The sequence below is a fragment of the Schistocerca americana genome, chromosome 6 (genome assembly GCF_021461395.2).
Source record: "Schistocerca americana isolate TAMUIC-IGC-003095 chromosome 6, iqSchAmer2.1, whole genome shotgun sequence".
Lineage (NCBI taxonomy): Eukaryota > Metazoa > Arthropoda > Insecta > Orthoptera > Acrididae > Schistocerca > Schistocerca americana.
Window position 1 is genome coordinate 298121438 of NC_060124.1, and position 14780 is coordinate 298136217.

Consider the following 14780-nt stretch of genomic DNA (forward strand, 5'->3'; position numbering starts at 1 on the left):
CATCCAACATCTTGGTGACCCTTTGACCTACCACTAGTTTTTATTATAATGCAATAGTATTGGCCATATTGGATCCACAATCTTACAAAAATCTGATAAACATCAGGCAGTCCTTGTTACCTCCTAAAGCCAATAGAACAAGCCACAATTTCCATTTTTCATTTTCCTACCAATTATGTCTCATCCAATTGGCCTAGAAGGGACAAGAACAGGAATGAGCTGACCTTGAGCTAGGAGGATATCTGGCACCAATGCAGACTTTCCTCAGAGTGGTGCAGCTACACTATTAATGCTTTTTGGTTGAAATGGGGTCAACTTCTTTGATTGCTATGTGACAAAAATGTATCTTACCAGAAAGCTATATTCACTAACATTATATTTGCAGGTTATTCCATTCAATCTTCATATGTATGATTCCCATATTTAAATTATCTCAGCAATTTTGCAATTATAAGCCTACTTCTTCGGATTTTAGTTAACCAAAGTATCCATATCAGTGTCTAGGTAAAGAGTTGCACAGGTTGTGTTATAATTAACAGGGAAAACCACAACTGATGAGATACTATAACAGAAGAAGGGACATTGCACTTAACGGGAAAATGCAGACAACACATTTGAGGAGTAATTGAGTTCAATGTGAAATACTGTCCTAGTGGGTACAAATCTATTAGAAATGTAAAAATCGGAGTTCTGACCCCGTCAGTTAGTTTCAAACTTCACCCAAGGTCCGTTTTTGGTGAATTTGATACATCGAAACACATTTCAGAGTGTTACTTTACAGGAATTATAGAGGGAGTGCCAATCAATATTGAACGAACTAAATATTTAACGGAAAACTAAATCCTCATCTTCCTCTTATACTGATTTCTTAGAAAAGAAGTACAGTTCTGTAATCGTAGTCACATGTGTAATGTTTCATACTTAATCTGTGATATGGAGCTAATTTGTCATCTTCCTGATGTCGCAATTTTCACTCAGATCAATGTACGTATTTTACGAGGCAAGTTAATTTAATATCGTAATTCTGAAATTTCTTTTTTTCAGCTATCCCATAGCACTAGCCATAATGTCTTCTGGGCAAGCAGATTTGAAACCAATGATATCACACTGCTTTAAATTAGAAGACGCTAAAAGAGCATTTGATACTGTCCAGTGCCCGAAAGAGAACCCTGTAAAAGTCATCGTCCAGTGTAATGAGAAAAAATAAACAAAGCAACGCACAATTCACTATCTTAAAATTCCATGTGCTTTGTGGCAGTTTCAAATTAGTTTAAATTTTAGTGAAAGAAGGCACTGAAAACAATAAAAGTATATGTACAGATGTAGAGTTTCTGTTTCATTTCGTGTCTTTCATCTGAACAGTATTAAATTGTGCATCACCGAGAAAACGTAAAACATCTGTGCAATTTTCTTCAGTGGATCTTATCATTCATTTTGTGCATTCAACAATGTGCAGGTGCTTGCCTATTTGCACATCTGTGTAGCTAAACATTTCAGACAAGAAGAGCGTTTATTACTGATGCAAACATAAAGCCAGGAGAAAACCTGAACTTCCTTACGGACAGTGCAGCTATTTATACAAACATCGAACATTGCAGAACTGTGGATTTTATACAAACATCGAATTTTCTAGAATGTACAAACAGTACAAATATAAAATATTTGAAGAACATTTCAGAGGTAGGCTTTGAACTGGTGACCTACAGTACGGCAACCAGCAGTGCTAATCACTCTACCGCCCTGTGCGCTTGGTAGCTTGCGACAGTATACAGGGTGAACTATAACTACATGGACACCTTCTAAGTATTTTGGTATGAGGGACCTACGATCTCTGGCGTCTCGTTAAAAATTATTGCATTTCGTTTGGTTTCTCGCTCCAGTTGGCCTTGCGTCTGTATTGCATTGAAAGTTGCGCACAACAGAGCAAATGTCGACGGTATGCGCTGTGTACCTTGTTTGGAAACAAAGTTGTTCCATTCACAAACGTTACTAGCTCTTCATAACGGTAATTCCCGCTTTGGTCTACGCCCTCAAGCTTACATGTAGCACTACTTTGTCGTGTCTCGGGTTTCTTTTTCCAGCGACGTCGTGTGTTGACAGTGATACACAGCAACAGGTATAGATTTAGTGACGAACAGTAGGCCTCGTGTATGGGTTCACAGAATGGGGGGCGGCACTACGGTGCGATGCTGAGATATTCCTGCAGAAACGGGAACCTCATTACAGTATTTTTGCATCCGAATATAGGCGCCTATGAGAAAGCGGGTCCTTGCCTTTTAGAATGATTGCAGGAACAAAGCTGATTGGGGTAACAAACAGAGTACACTATTACTCTGTAACGAGTTGCCGGAGACAGTGTGTCCCCTACGCCAAAGTGCACAGAAGGTATCTCTGAACAACCTATGAAAGTTTGTCTGTGCTTAGGTTTATTATTTACGTACTTACAGATCTACTTGGACAAGCATAAGACAAGTCATCGGCCGTGGCCTTATAGTAGTACCTGCTTGATGTGATTTGGGAAGCTACGGAAAATATAAATCAGGGTAACCAGACGGAGGACGGAGCCTCTATGCTTCAAAATACGAGGTGAGTCTACTTACAATAGCGGAACCTTAGTTTATCTGAAATGTAGAGCACGGTTACGCGTAGAAGTTACTTAATAACACAAAAAACTAGTGCTACACCGTTCTTTTTTCACTACTAATCACTGCACGCACTATGCACACGCCAATTTGTAATGTAACAATGCTACACAAACTATGAGCTGACATCATAACCACAACCACAATGTTTGCTTCCCGTTTGTTTGCTGGTAAACTGAGTCAGCATCCCTTCACAATGAGCTCAGGAAGAGTAAACGTGTTAGCATTATACATATCAGAGCTTTGAGACTAAGTTTATCGAGAAAAAATAGTATTATAGCGTAAAAGTGGTAGGAGAAACAACAGAAATGTTACGTTATTATTATTATTTACTTGTTTTATATTGCCAAGCGAGGTGGCGCAATGGTTAGCACATTGGACTCGCATTCGGGAGGACTACAAAACCCGCGTCCGATAAACCATATTTAGATATTCCGTGAGTTCCATTTATCGCTAAAGACAAATAACGGGATGATTTCGCCTCCCCCCCCCTCCCCAAAAAAAAAAGCACAGCCGATTTCCTTCCACATTCTTTCGTAATCTGGGTTTTGGCTCTGTCTCTAATTACTGCGCTGTCGATGGGACAGTTATCTCGAAGCTTTCTCCTTTCCTTCCTTCCTTGTGCTACCTTTTTACCAAACTTCTACTTTGCTGATGGGATTTTTTAGGACTTCTGACGTTAGTTACAGATTTCTTATACACTTCCAAAAACGGAGAATAGTTGCTGTCGATTTAATTCTTGCATCCATGAAATCAGTCCCCAAATCCATTATGGTTATCTCTATGCCTACATGTCATGTCATCAGTGCCATATTTATGATATAAAGACCCCTAGGCTGACTCTTCCATGTAGAAATTTAATGATAAGGAACTCATAAAAAACAGGATTTTTGGACAATTTTCGTATTAAAAACCTATAACGTTACTTTAAACATATATTATTTAATTGTGTAAAACTTTTGATTTAATGTACTGAGAGACTAAAATAACAAAAAACTGTAGTCATTACTGAAGTGGCCCACACTGGCCTCAGTAGTGAAGAACTTACAGGTAGACGACAAACAGTAAGTTTACTAATAACAACATTAATTTACCTCTCTCCATCCTTGATGATTTACCAACAAGAACAAAAAACAGGTTACCAGTCAAAGTGTCTCTCTCAATTCACACTTCCAGTAGGCTATGCAAAAAGTTCAACAGTTCGCCTAGAAGGGCTAGTTCACTGTCTATCTGATGAAGTCTATGTCTCAAAGACCACAAGGTGAGATGACTGTCTCTGAACGAACATACTAAATGCAGGATGGCCGAGTGTCAAGAGGACAAGTCTCAGCGTAGCAAGGACGAACCCTGGTGGCAGCTCCAAGTCGCACAGGTGGTGGCATTCCCAGGCTGGCGAGCTGGTTTCCAACTGCCAGACACTGACCGAGTGACAGCTTAAATACTGGGGACGGGGGCGGATTAGTTGGTCGCTAATTATTTGCAGCCACTTGATATGGCAGAAGCAAATAGGTACAAGCTAGCTGGTCCTCCTTGGAGCGATGGCGTCCTGAGTTGCCTTCCATAACACGCCTTGTATTACTGTAATTGTCATATGGCTGTCCACTGTTTGGGCTCTCTTTGTAGCCTTTTGCTCTCGTGTGAAGGCAATGTTACGTTGGTGGGCTATCTGCCCAGACATAGCAGTTAATGTATTAAATGCAAATTATTAACGGTATTATGAAGTATATTTAAAAATAATTGAGATCCTTTCAATACAAAATTCAGTATTTCAGCGTAAAAATAATATTTGAGCTATAAGTGAACATGATTTTTTAGGCATATGCAAGATAACTAAAGGATTGTAACACCAAAAGAATTAGTTACGTTAATTTCAAATACAAATCATTCCTACACAATAAGCCTTAAACTAGTCCGCCCCCAGTAGCTGAGGGACGCTGGCACGGTAGCTCAGCGTGTTCGGTCAGATAGCCGGTTGGCCTCTGTAATAAAAAACTGAGTGAAAGGATCAACATCGAACTTGAAAGGATGTCATGTGACGTCCGCAACGACCAAACATAATGATCAAATACGAAAAAACTGAAAAGAAAGTGGTCAGTGAGACAGAATGTCAATCCTAAGAGCCCAGGTTCGATTCCCGGTTGGGTCGGAGATTTTCTCCGCTCAGGGACTGGGTGTTGTGTTGTCCTAATCATCATCATTTCATCCCCATCGAAGCGCAAGTCGCCGAAGTGACGTCAAATCGGAAGACTTGCGCTTGGCGAATGGTCTACCCGACGGGAGGCCCTAGTCACACGACATTATTATTATTATTATTATAGCCTTAAACTGAAAGTTTTATATAATCTAAGTGGCTAATTGCCTTGCATCTATACTTCGAACTACTGAAGCTAGTTGTAAAATCCGCATAATGGATTCAGCTCTCACAATGATGTCAGTGTGATGTTGACCAATTTTTGAAATGTTTTCAGTCGGTTTTAATGTAACTGTTTTGAACAATAAATGTTTTTTTATTTAAATACGTTCGTATGTGGATTTTTAATTACACTTTCTCGCTGGAACACTCGTGGGGGTTATCTTTTCTACAGAACTGTCCAGTAACTAATATAGAATCAGAATATAAAGACCCCTCAGACCAGAATAATTAATCAACACCGAGAAATGAATGCGTATCAGTACCAGTAGCCGTCGACTTACGAGCAGGATCCCCATGAGACCAAACTCAGTTATATGCACTTGGAAGATTACACAGAGAGTAGTGGTTAGTCCACGAGTCAAGCTGCGTAGTGGCTGTACCTGTAGAGCAGGATCCCCATGAGACCAAACTCAGTTATATGCACTTGGAAGATTACACAGAGAGTAGTGGTTAGTCCACGAGTCAAGCTGCGTAGTGGCTGTACCTGTAGAGCAGGATCCCCATGAGACCAAACTCAGTTATATGCACTTGGAAGATTACACAGAGAGTAGTGGTTAGTCCACGAGTCAAGCTGCGTAGTGGCTGTACCTGTAGAGCGTCCTGCACGCTCCGGCTGTTCTGTAATCTTTCTAACACAATTTTAAAGAGACTGTTCGCTTAAGAAGTTTGATTAGTTTGCATTTTATAGCACCGATCACCAGCTTCACGATGAACTATCATTTTGTTAATGGTCGCAGTTATTGTGCTATTTTGAAATTAAGTAACACAGTGCACGAAATTCGAATAGATTGCAGTGAGAAATAGAAGCTACCATGAGTTTATGTTCGGTGCAGGTCAGAGCATATCTGTACATTGCTGAATATGAAACGCAGCTAATATATTGAATTTTTGTGTATGCTTGTGAGGTTATCTGTGTGTACCTCCAGTCTCGCAAAAACAGACTACATGTGCACACTCACATCCACTCGCATGTGGAAACAATACCACAGAAGTGAAATATTCATAAAGCCCTGGCATCTCGCGAATGGTTCGAGATATAGCAACGAGTTTCTGGAAAATGATAGCACGCAAAGAGGACAGTACTTTTCCATGTGACTCCTATGTGGAAACTTCTTATTTACCTCGATATACAAGTAAAGATTTTTTCGACGGAGTAATATAATTTTTAAGAATTTTTTTTAGATGATGATATTTTTTTGCACATTACTATTCTTCACACTGCTTCAAGCCACATCGTGCTGGCCTCTGCTAGGTAGGTAACCTGCTTGCTTTGTGTGCAAACCCTCAGGGTAGGTGGACACAGTCCTGCATCGCCGTCATTTGTCAGCTATTATTTTCCTTTCAGCTTAGTTACTGCATTCTATGTCGTTCATGGCTTACATCGGTACTTATGCGGGTATATAGGCTGGTTTCTGCAATTATTCCCTTCCAACATTCAATATTATCTACTCTTCATATTCATTTGGCATTTATGTCCTTTGAGCATCGCAGGACATCTTCATTCCTTATTCTATCTGTACATTCCTAATTTCAGAGGCTTCTGACAGTTTAGTTTCTATTTTCCTAAAGGTCCATGATTCGTGCCCAAAATGCACTCTCAAGATTTATATTTTTCTGGTTTAGCGTATGTGTTTTTTTAAATTTTTATTAAGTAATCCTTGCTACTACGCCTTTTTCATACCCTTCTTCTTTATCTGTTGTACTTCAGATATAGCAGAAGGTATCAACCTCTCCAAGACTGTATTGCTCAAGTCCAAGATTTTACATCCAGTACATCCACCAGCTATGCATAACATGATTTTTGCTATTTTGTTAGTATTTATGTTATAAAGCACTGCGGTATCAAAACCTAAAGTTTCTGCTGGAAACAGAAGTGAATTAATCAAAACTGTCACTTCTAACTTTTTCAGTCCCGAGGTATCATACATGATATCTCCAGGTTTTATTTTTTTTCTCCGGCACATACACAGCTAAAGCGTTTGTCACCTGTGCTGTCATATGTAATACACATCCCACTTGTTCATCCAACTGCCGAGTACCACAAGGTATCAGCACTGATATAAAACTTAGTATTCTGCAGCTGCATAGCGATTCTCGGCGAAATAACGTAAAGGTATATCTTTTTCTAATTACAAATGTTTTCGATTGCCATAACCACTTATTAGAACTGTTCAGCCATCCCTCAGATAACAGCTAACTATAAAATAATGTTACAAAGGATTTATAAGATTTAAACTTTGCCAACTTTTTTTACGTCCTGAGAAGCGGGCTATATTTTTTTTAGCTTCGTTATCAGGTTTGACTGTCATATTCAAAACAACAAGTCAAAATGTCGCACAGAAGACTGCAAAAGGCCTTTCCTTTGTACGGTGTGAGCAGGGCTAGGCGGTCCTTTCTTTCGCCAGTGTCAGAAATTGCTTTACATATTCCCCAAAAAATTGAATTAAAATAGGTAAGTAATATTGACTAATACTGATCCACATGGTTACACCACAAAAAGCAAAAAAACTTCGAAAGATTTTTCTGAGGTAAAGCTTTAAGTATTTCGAACTGTTTTCTTACAACTATTGAAAATTTTGATACCAAGTGTGTATTTTCACTTACGTGAAACCTGCAGCAAAAATGAGAAATATCTGTAATGTATATGACTGATTTTGTTTGTAATAAAGCAACAAAAAACAGCAAACTTTTGTGTTCAACTGTCCTGCTTAATACCTGAGGTATAAATGACACCATCTATAAAAAATTCGCTATGGCTTTCAAAAAGGTTTCGAAGGTAATTCATTGATAACTAGCATAACTAGCATAACCGGAGCCCACTTGTGCTTTTAATATGTGCTCAGTACTGAAGAGGCTAATATGTAGATTACTTCCAGAAAAATCTCCTGTTTCATATGTTTCTTAGAGAAGACCGCGTCAAAGTAAACATTGTTACCAGTGTGGCCATCGAGAGAAGATTATGCAAGAGGAGGCAAGAGTCTAAAATAGTTATTTTTCACATGACTGATTAGCTAAGTTCGAAAATGTTTCGTGCTTTGAGAACTTAATTGGAGACGAAGTAAACAAAACGTATCGTATCACAAATTTTTGATATAGTTAGAATATTTTTACGACCAGGATTCTTATCCCCCGTTATATGGCAGTGAGTGGGCCATCATTCCTTGTAGACATGGTGGACCGTATGCTGAGATACACCAGTCGGGCAAAATCATACGGAGTGTAGTCATGGGTATGTCAAAATATATTCCTGTCATTCTGTCATCTTCACATCGATCCACATTTTTGCGCTAGTTCCCTACAAACTCTGGCGCATACGCACACTACTTCACTGCGATGTCTTACGCCAATGGTGGAGTGCGAAATTATCACACGCTGGCAATTCTTTACCATATACAGCACCCCCAAGCTAACAGTGCGCCCTTTTAAGGGCAGTAGTGGCCGCAACACTTACGTAGACCATATATTAGGCAAAAGACAGATGGGAAAAAGTTGAATTTCATAAATGCGGACGTGTTGATTCTGGAGTGCTATTCTGACAGTCATATCTTTGAACTCTCATGTCATACAAGAACCTTTTTACAGTACCTAGCAAAAAAAAGTGAAACTACCAGAAAGGTAGGAGGAAATGAACAGAAAAACCTTGGATTGAGAGCATATGTGGTGCTACTTGAGTGATTACAAAATCGATTTAAAATTACAAAAAAAAAAAATCTTGGCAGCGTGTGATATACTGCGCCGCTAGAGGCGCCCATGGTAAAAAACAGTGTATTAATAAACCAAGAACCTAAAGTCTCCTTCCTGGAGTTAATATTACGAAGGGCGTCTTATAAGTAACACAAGGCATTTTTTTCTGAAAGCGGGTTGGTTTTATTCAGGATTCCAATAAACCATATTATTCCCCACGATATTTTTTAATTTAATCTCTGTTCAGTGCGAAGGACTTACGGCACCTTACTGAAAGGGGCTGTACTCGACTCGGCGACAACACAGACAACGTCTTGCTGCATCAATAACCTCCGCATCATCCACTTTCTGCGTCCTGCGGAGTGCATCCCCATTGGACCAAACAGATGGAAGTCGGAAGGTGGGAGATCTGTGCTGTAGAGTAGACGAGGAAGAAGAATCCCTTGAAGTTTTTTTGAGATCCTCTCATGTGCGCAGACTTGTATGATGCCTTGTATTGTCATGGAGAAGGAGAAGTTCGTTTGCATTTCTTTAGCTTCCTGAGGGTAGTGCAATACACTTCAGAGCTGCTCATTGCACCACAAGAGAGGACATCAAACAGAACAACCCCCTCTGAATCCCAGAAGACCGTCGTCATGACCTTACCGATTGAGGGCGGGACTTTGAAACTTTCATTCAGAGGTGAGGTGGTGTGGCACCACTCCATGGATTGCCGTTTTGTTTTCGTTGCGAAGTGACCAAACCATGTTGCATCGCCTGAGATGATGCTCGACAAAAATTGTCACGATCAACCTCGTAACGCGCAATCAGTTCCGCACGGAAGGTTGTTTGTCATTCTTTACTGTCTTGCGTTAGGTGGCGAGGAATCTAGCGGACACACAGCTTTGAGTACACCAATTGGTGGACGAGTGTGTTAGCGCTACCAACAGAGACGTCCAGTTGAAAAGCGAGGTGTTTGATTGTCATTCGTTGACCACCTCAAATGAGAGTGTCTGCACATTCCTACGTTGTAGGAGTCACAGCTGTATGCAGCTGGCCGGGGGTGGAATATTGGACAGGTTTGTGTGACTTTGTTGTGATGATGACAAACGTCTCGCCCAACATTTCACTATGCTTGTGTCCACTGTCACGTCTGCACAGACATTGTTAAAGCGCCTACGAATACCTTCTATGCTCCGGTTTTCCGTCAAATGAAACTCAACCATAGCTCTCTACTTTTAATCCACCTGCGTTATAGGCGCCATTTTGCAGGCTACATATAGCGCTGCCACCTATCGGAACTTCATGAAACTATAGGGCCTGAGGCGGGAATAAGTGATGATGTCCCGCAAGAAATTCCGCATTTTTTCAACCCAATGTGGCCGAAAAAAACGTTGCATTACTTATTGAACGCCCCTCGTAAATATAAAAATGAACAGTGCGTCATTTAACCTGGTTATCACCAAAAGCCACAATATGAGCTACTTTTGCTAAAGTACAGCCGAATTACAAAGTTTAATTTCTTGATTCACTAATGAATAGAAAATTCACTAAAACATAAGAGCGACAGCACTGTGCCAATGTCCACTCAAGTCAATGCCGAAGAGGCCATGTCTCAGCGAGGTCAGACAATGACTCTGGCTGCTCCATGTAGCGGAGGCTTCTGGTCTGATTATAGGCATCTAAGAACTGGAGACTCAGTGGTTCCTATGTTAGACTCTGATTAATGAACTGCTACTATAGTCGGCGCAAGGCACAGAGCTCTTGCTAGGACTGAACTGGTCTCGCACTACTGCGCACTGGCATATTTTCAGCCACGTGATCCCTCTGACGCAAGCAGGTTCTTGATGTCAACGACCTCTCATGTTGCTCCTCCTGCTACCTGCTGGCCAGGTGTATGTGTGAAACTTTCTGGCTAACGACTACTACTGCACCTTATGTGGCTTTCTACACAGACTACCCCTGGCCACTGGTGTACGACTGGTTGCTATGTGAGGGGGAACAGGGCCCCAATGTAGGATTCCTCCTTCCTCTCCCCCTCCCCCCCCCCATGGATGAGAGGTTTCAGCTTATCCTGGACTCCCATTAGGTGATTCTCTCTCTGACCTACGGAATTGGTGACCAGGAGAGCCCCATCTACCAGGAGCCACATGGTTGGCTGTGGTGCTCCCTGGTTATTGCTGTCAATGGTTCTGGGTTTTGAGGCATTCGACTCTAGAACAAAAAATTGTGGAACATGTCCAGTCTGGGAGGATAGCATCCTGTGAGAGTGCAGGTGATTTATGTGTTATGGATATCTGGAGCCATCCGAGAGTTCCGCTTTGACCACAGCCCTACCAAATAGGTGCGTAACACGAGCTGGCGCCCAATGGTGGCGGCCCTTGGAGCAGATAAGGACTTAGACTACATCCAGTAGAGATTTTCCGTGATGGTTGGTATGCTGAGAGGGGGGGGGGGGGAAGATGGTAGGACGGATAATAGAAAGTTTCGAATGATATGGAATGCCATGCAGTTCTTCGGCTGGTCTAGAGCCCTCTTGCGGAGAAGAGTGGTAGTAGGCCAAGAATAATGTAAGCGCTTCATCGGCCACCATATGTGGTGCTGGTGCAACATAGCCAATTGCGTTTTGAATGTGCGCACAGACCTCTCTGTGAGACCATTAGGAGTATGATGTAACTTTGGTGTATGAATTAGTGTGATGCCGTTCTCTGTACGGAAGGTGCCACATTCTGCAGAAATAAGTTGGTGGTCATTGTCTTTAGCGACCGTTGCAGGGAGCCCTCTGAGGAAAAAAGAATGCGAGAAAGTGCTTGAACTGTCTTCACCGACGACGTCGAAGACATTTGTGGTATGTAGAGAAAACCACTACCTGCAACAATGACGACTAGCCACTTGTACATCAAGTGGTGGCACGCGAAATACAGATGGAAGTGGCACCTTGTGTCCAGCTAAGGAAAATATTGACGAGTGGGGGCTGCCTGTTCGCTTTGCAACACACTTATGATACTTCCGTATTATGCAATATCATTACCAGTACCTCGCCAATGGACGTTTGAAGAGTCAGTCGTTTGGTGTGAACTATTCTCCAATAACCTTCATTAAGAAGCTTCAGTACGTGCTGTTGAAGGGCTTGTAGAATGAGTACTTACGCGCGACCATTGTCTCCTTGAAGCAAGAGAAGGATATTGATGATGGCTAATTCATTCCAATTATATCGGTATGCTCAAATGTCCAAGTGTCCTAGAGCTTTGTAGTCTGTCCACTTCAGGATGTGCTGCTTGAGGGCTTGTGGAACGACCACTAGGTGAGACCATGGTTTCCTTGAAGCAAGAGGGCGCTGTTGACAATTCCAATGATACCGGTATGCTTGTATGTTCAGGTGTCCTAGAGATTTGTGCTCTTTTGGTCAACCCTGGCCCACTAACTTCATTACTTCCCAGATGACTGGGTTATCTGAAGACCAGGAGGCACTGACTGCTGAATTCAATGAGAACCTGGCCACCACCTCTGTTGCTATGGGGTCAGTACGAAAACAGACTGCCCCTGCTGAGTCGAACTACAGGTCTTGTCCATGAGGCGGCGTTGATAAGATATCGGTATTGGCATGTTGTGCTGTGGGTTAGTATTGAATGGATTAGTGGTATCCTGAAAGGATCAGTGCCCAATGCTGGTGGTGGCTTGCTGTCTTGTCTTATCACATACAGTTCCACTTGACATTTTTGTGCATATGCTGATGAAATGGTTCTGCTGTGTCTGCTGCATGAGAAATGAATTTTCAATAATAGTCAAGGTGACCAAACAATTACTACTTGAGTTATGTAATATCCTTGGGGATTGCTAATTTCTGAACCGCCTTGATGTAGTGTGAGGTGAGTTGTAGTCCTGAGTCACTGAACACATGGCCTATATCTTCCACAGATGACACGAAGAAATCGTATTTATCGTCGTTACACTTCAAACTCGCCTGCTGGAGCACAACGAATACAGAGTCTAAATTGGTGGCCATATCTTGTGCATTTTTTCCTACAATAATAACATTGTCCAAGTAGCATCCCTAACACGTACCAGATAAGGTGTTATAAGTAACTTTGAAACGTAACAGACGTGCTAGCAATTCCAAAGTAGGGCCTTTTATACTGGAAAAGACCAAATCACCGGATATCCACCGTAATACTGATTTTGTGGATAAATGGCTACACCAATGCGCATATCCCTGGATGTATCTGCCGCTATCCACAGTAATAACTGAATTGTGGTCAAAAGTTTGAAACGTTTCTTTTCTCCTTTCTTTGGAGCTTCCGTAGCGTCGCAACGAGTCCCAAAGGCGGCCGCAGCCGCAAGTCACACGCTTAGCAACGTACGAAATACCGAAATACTGTTCCACGAATTTACTTGGAAGCGTTAATTGGCAAACGCAGATTCTTTTTCTCCACTGCTACACTATCAAAACAGTCTAAGCCAGTAACCCACCATCCCTGTTGTTTAACGAATCGATCTCCCACATACGAGACAGCTAGTCTTCTCGCAACTCAATGTTTATGAAGTCACATTTCCTTAACTATATTTCGTACAATGATAAAATTTTGCAGGTACGTTCAATGATGTTTAAGGGTACTGTCTACAAAATGCCTTGCGGATAGAGCTACTAATAAAGAAGTAATAAACTAAAACATTTTTGAGCCGGTACTCGCAGACAAGTATCCTCGTCGTTATTTTGCTGTGACGGCAGTCAACGAATGCAGTCAATGGACCGCTACTCTCAGGGGCTACATGATTACCAACAATAATCTCACTAAGGCCAACACCGTTATCAGAATCACATTGTGCACACCATAAAGACAAGCCCGTCAATTATCTCGGGACTCATAGTCCAAACAACAGCTTCTAGTGATCAATTTTTACACAAGTCCAAAGAATAGTGTCTGATGATCCTTTTTTACTGAAGCCCAAACAAGAATTATAATGACTGCCTTTTTACACAAGTTCAAACAAATGGACTTAATGATTGTTCCGACGCAAAGTCAAAACTGAGAAAGTTAAAGAATCTTTTGAAAACAAAGTCCAGGACGAGAAAATTAATGACTGTTACAGCACAAAACCCAGCCGAAGAGAAAATACGAGGCCTGTTCAGAAAGTAAGCTCCGATTGATTGCCAAATTGAAACCACAGTGAACATCAGAAATGTTTTACTTGTAACAATTAGCTACACCTTTCAGCTACTTCTCTACGTAGTCGCCGTTCTGACTTAGACTTTTGTCATAGCGTTGTACCAACTTTTCAATTGCCTCATCATAGAAGGCAGCCGCCAGTCCTTTCCGCCAATTCTCCACGCTGGCCTACACCTCGTTGTCTGTGTCAAAATGTTGTCTTCAAAGACAGCGGTTCACGTGACCAGAGATGAAACTCAGGGGGAGACAATTGCGGACTGTATTGTGGGTAATCTCACATTTCCATTTGAAAACGATGCAGGAGCATCTTCATTGCCCCTGCAGAATGCGGCTGAGAATTGTCTTGAAGAAGAAACAGCACGACAGTTATGTAATGTTAGCTGCATAGCTTCAGGCGAAATTTCTCACCAGGCCCTCGTACTTGGCGGCAGACACTGTTTTCTAGACGTCTTTACGCACTCACTGCGAGCTCAGAAATGAGAAGAGCGACGTGATGCTAACTGGGGTTATACTAGAGACACTACCCAACACATCTGTGCAAAGCTTTATCGGATTTTCATAGTCGTTTCCATTTCGCGACCGATCGGAGCTTACTTTCTGAACGCCCCTCGTATATGTTTACTTGCATGCCAAGTCTAAATTATGAAATTTAAGTGCTCGCTTGAAGGCTATGTCCAAATTAAGAAGTTGCTTGATCACTTGGAGGAATATGACCCGACTGAGATACATAAATGTTCTCTTGGAGGCAAAGTCCAAGACAACACTGGTCAATGACGAGAGTGATGGTTCCACAATGACCACTGCTCGGCAGCGACTATACAGTGCCCGATAGCGGGAAATCGCTGCACTCACTCTTGTACTTGAACATTGCAGTGGGTTGAACCCGAAACTGGG

The 14780-nt window shown here is 41.7% G+C and overlaps 1 protein-coding gene across 1 annotated transcript in view; it reads left to right on the forward strand.

Annotated features, from left to right (window-relative positions):
* Nucleotides 1-14780, forward strand: part of LOC124620105 (sorbitol dehydrogenase-like) — a gene marked incomplete at its 5' end in the record, with an annotated part of 151900 nt that overhangs the window by 121517 nt on the left and 15603 nt on the right. Inside the window, one exon of the mRNA XM_047146774.1 lies at nt 12098-12238. Coding sequence (XP_047002730.1) covers nt 12098-12238 — 141 coding nt within the window. The remainder of the gene's footprint in view (nt 1-12097; nt 12239-14780) is intronic.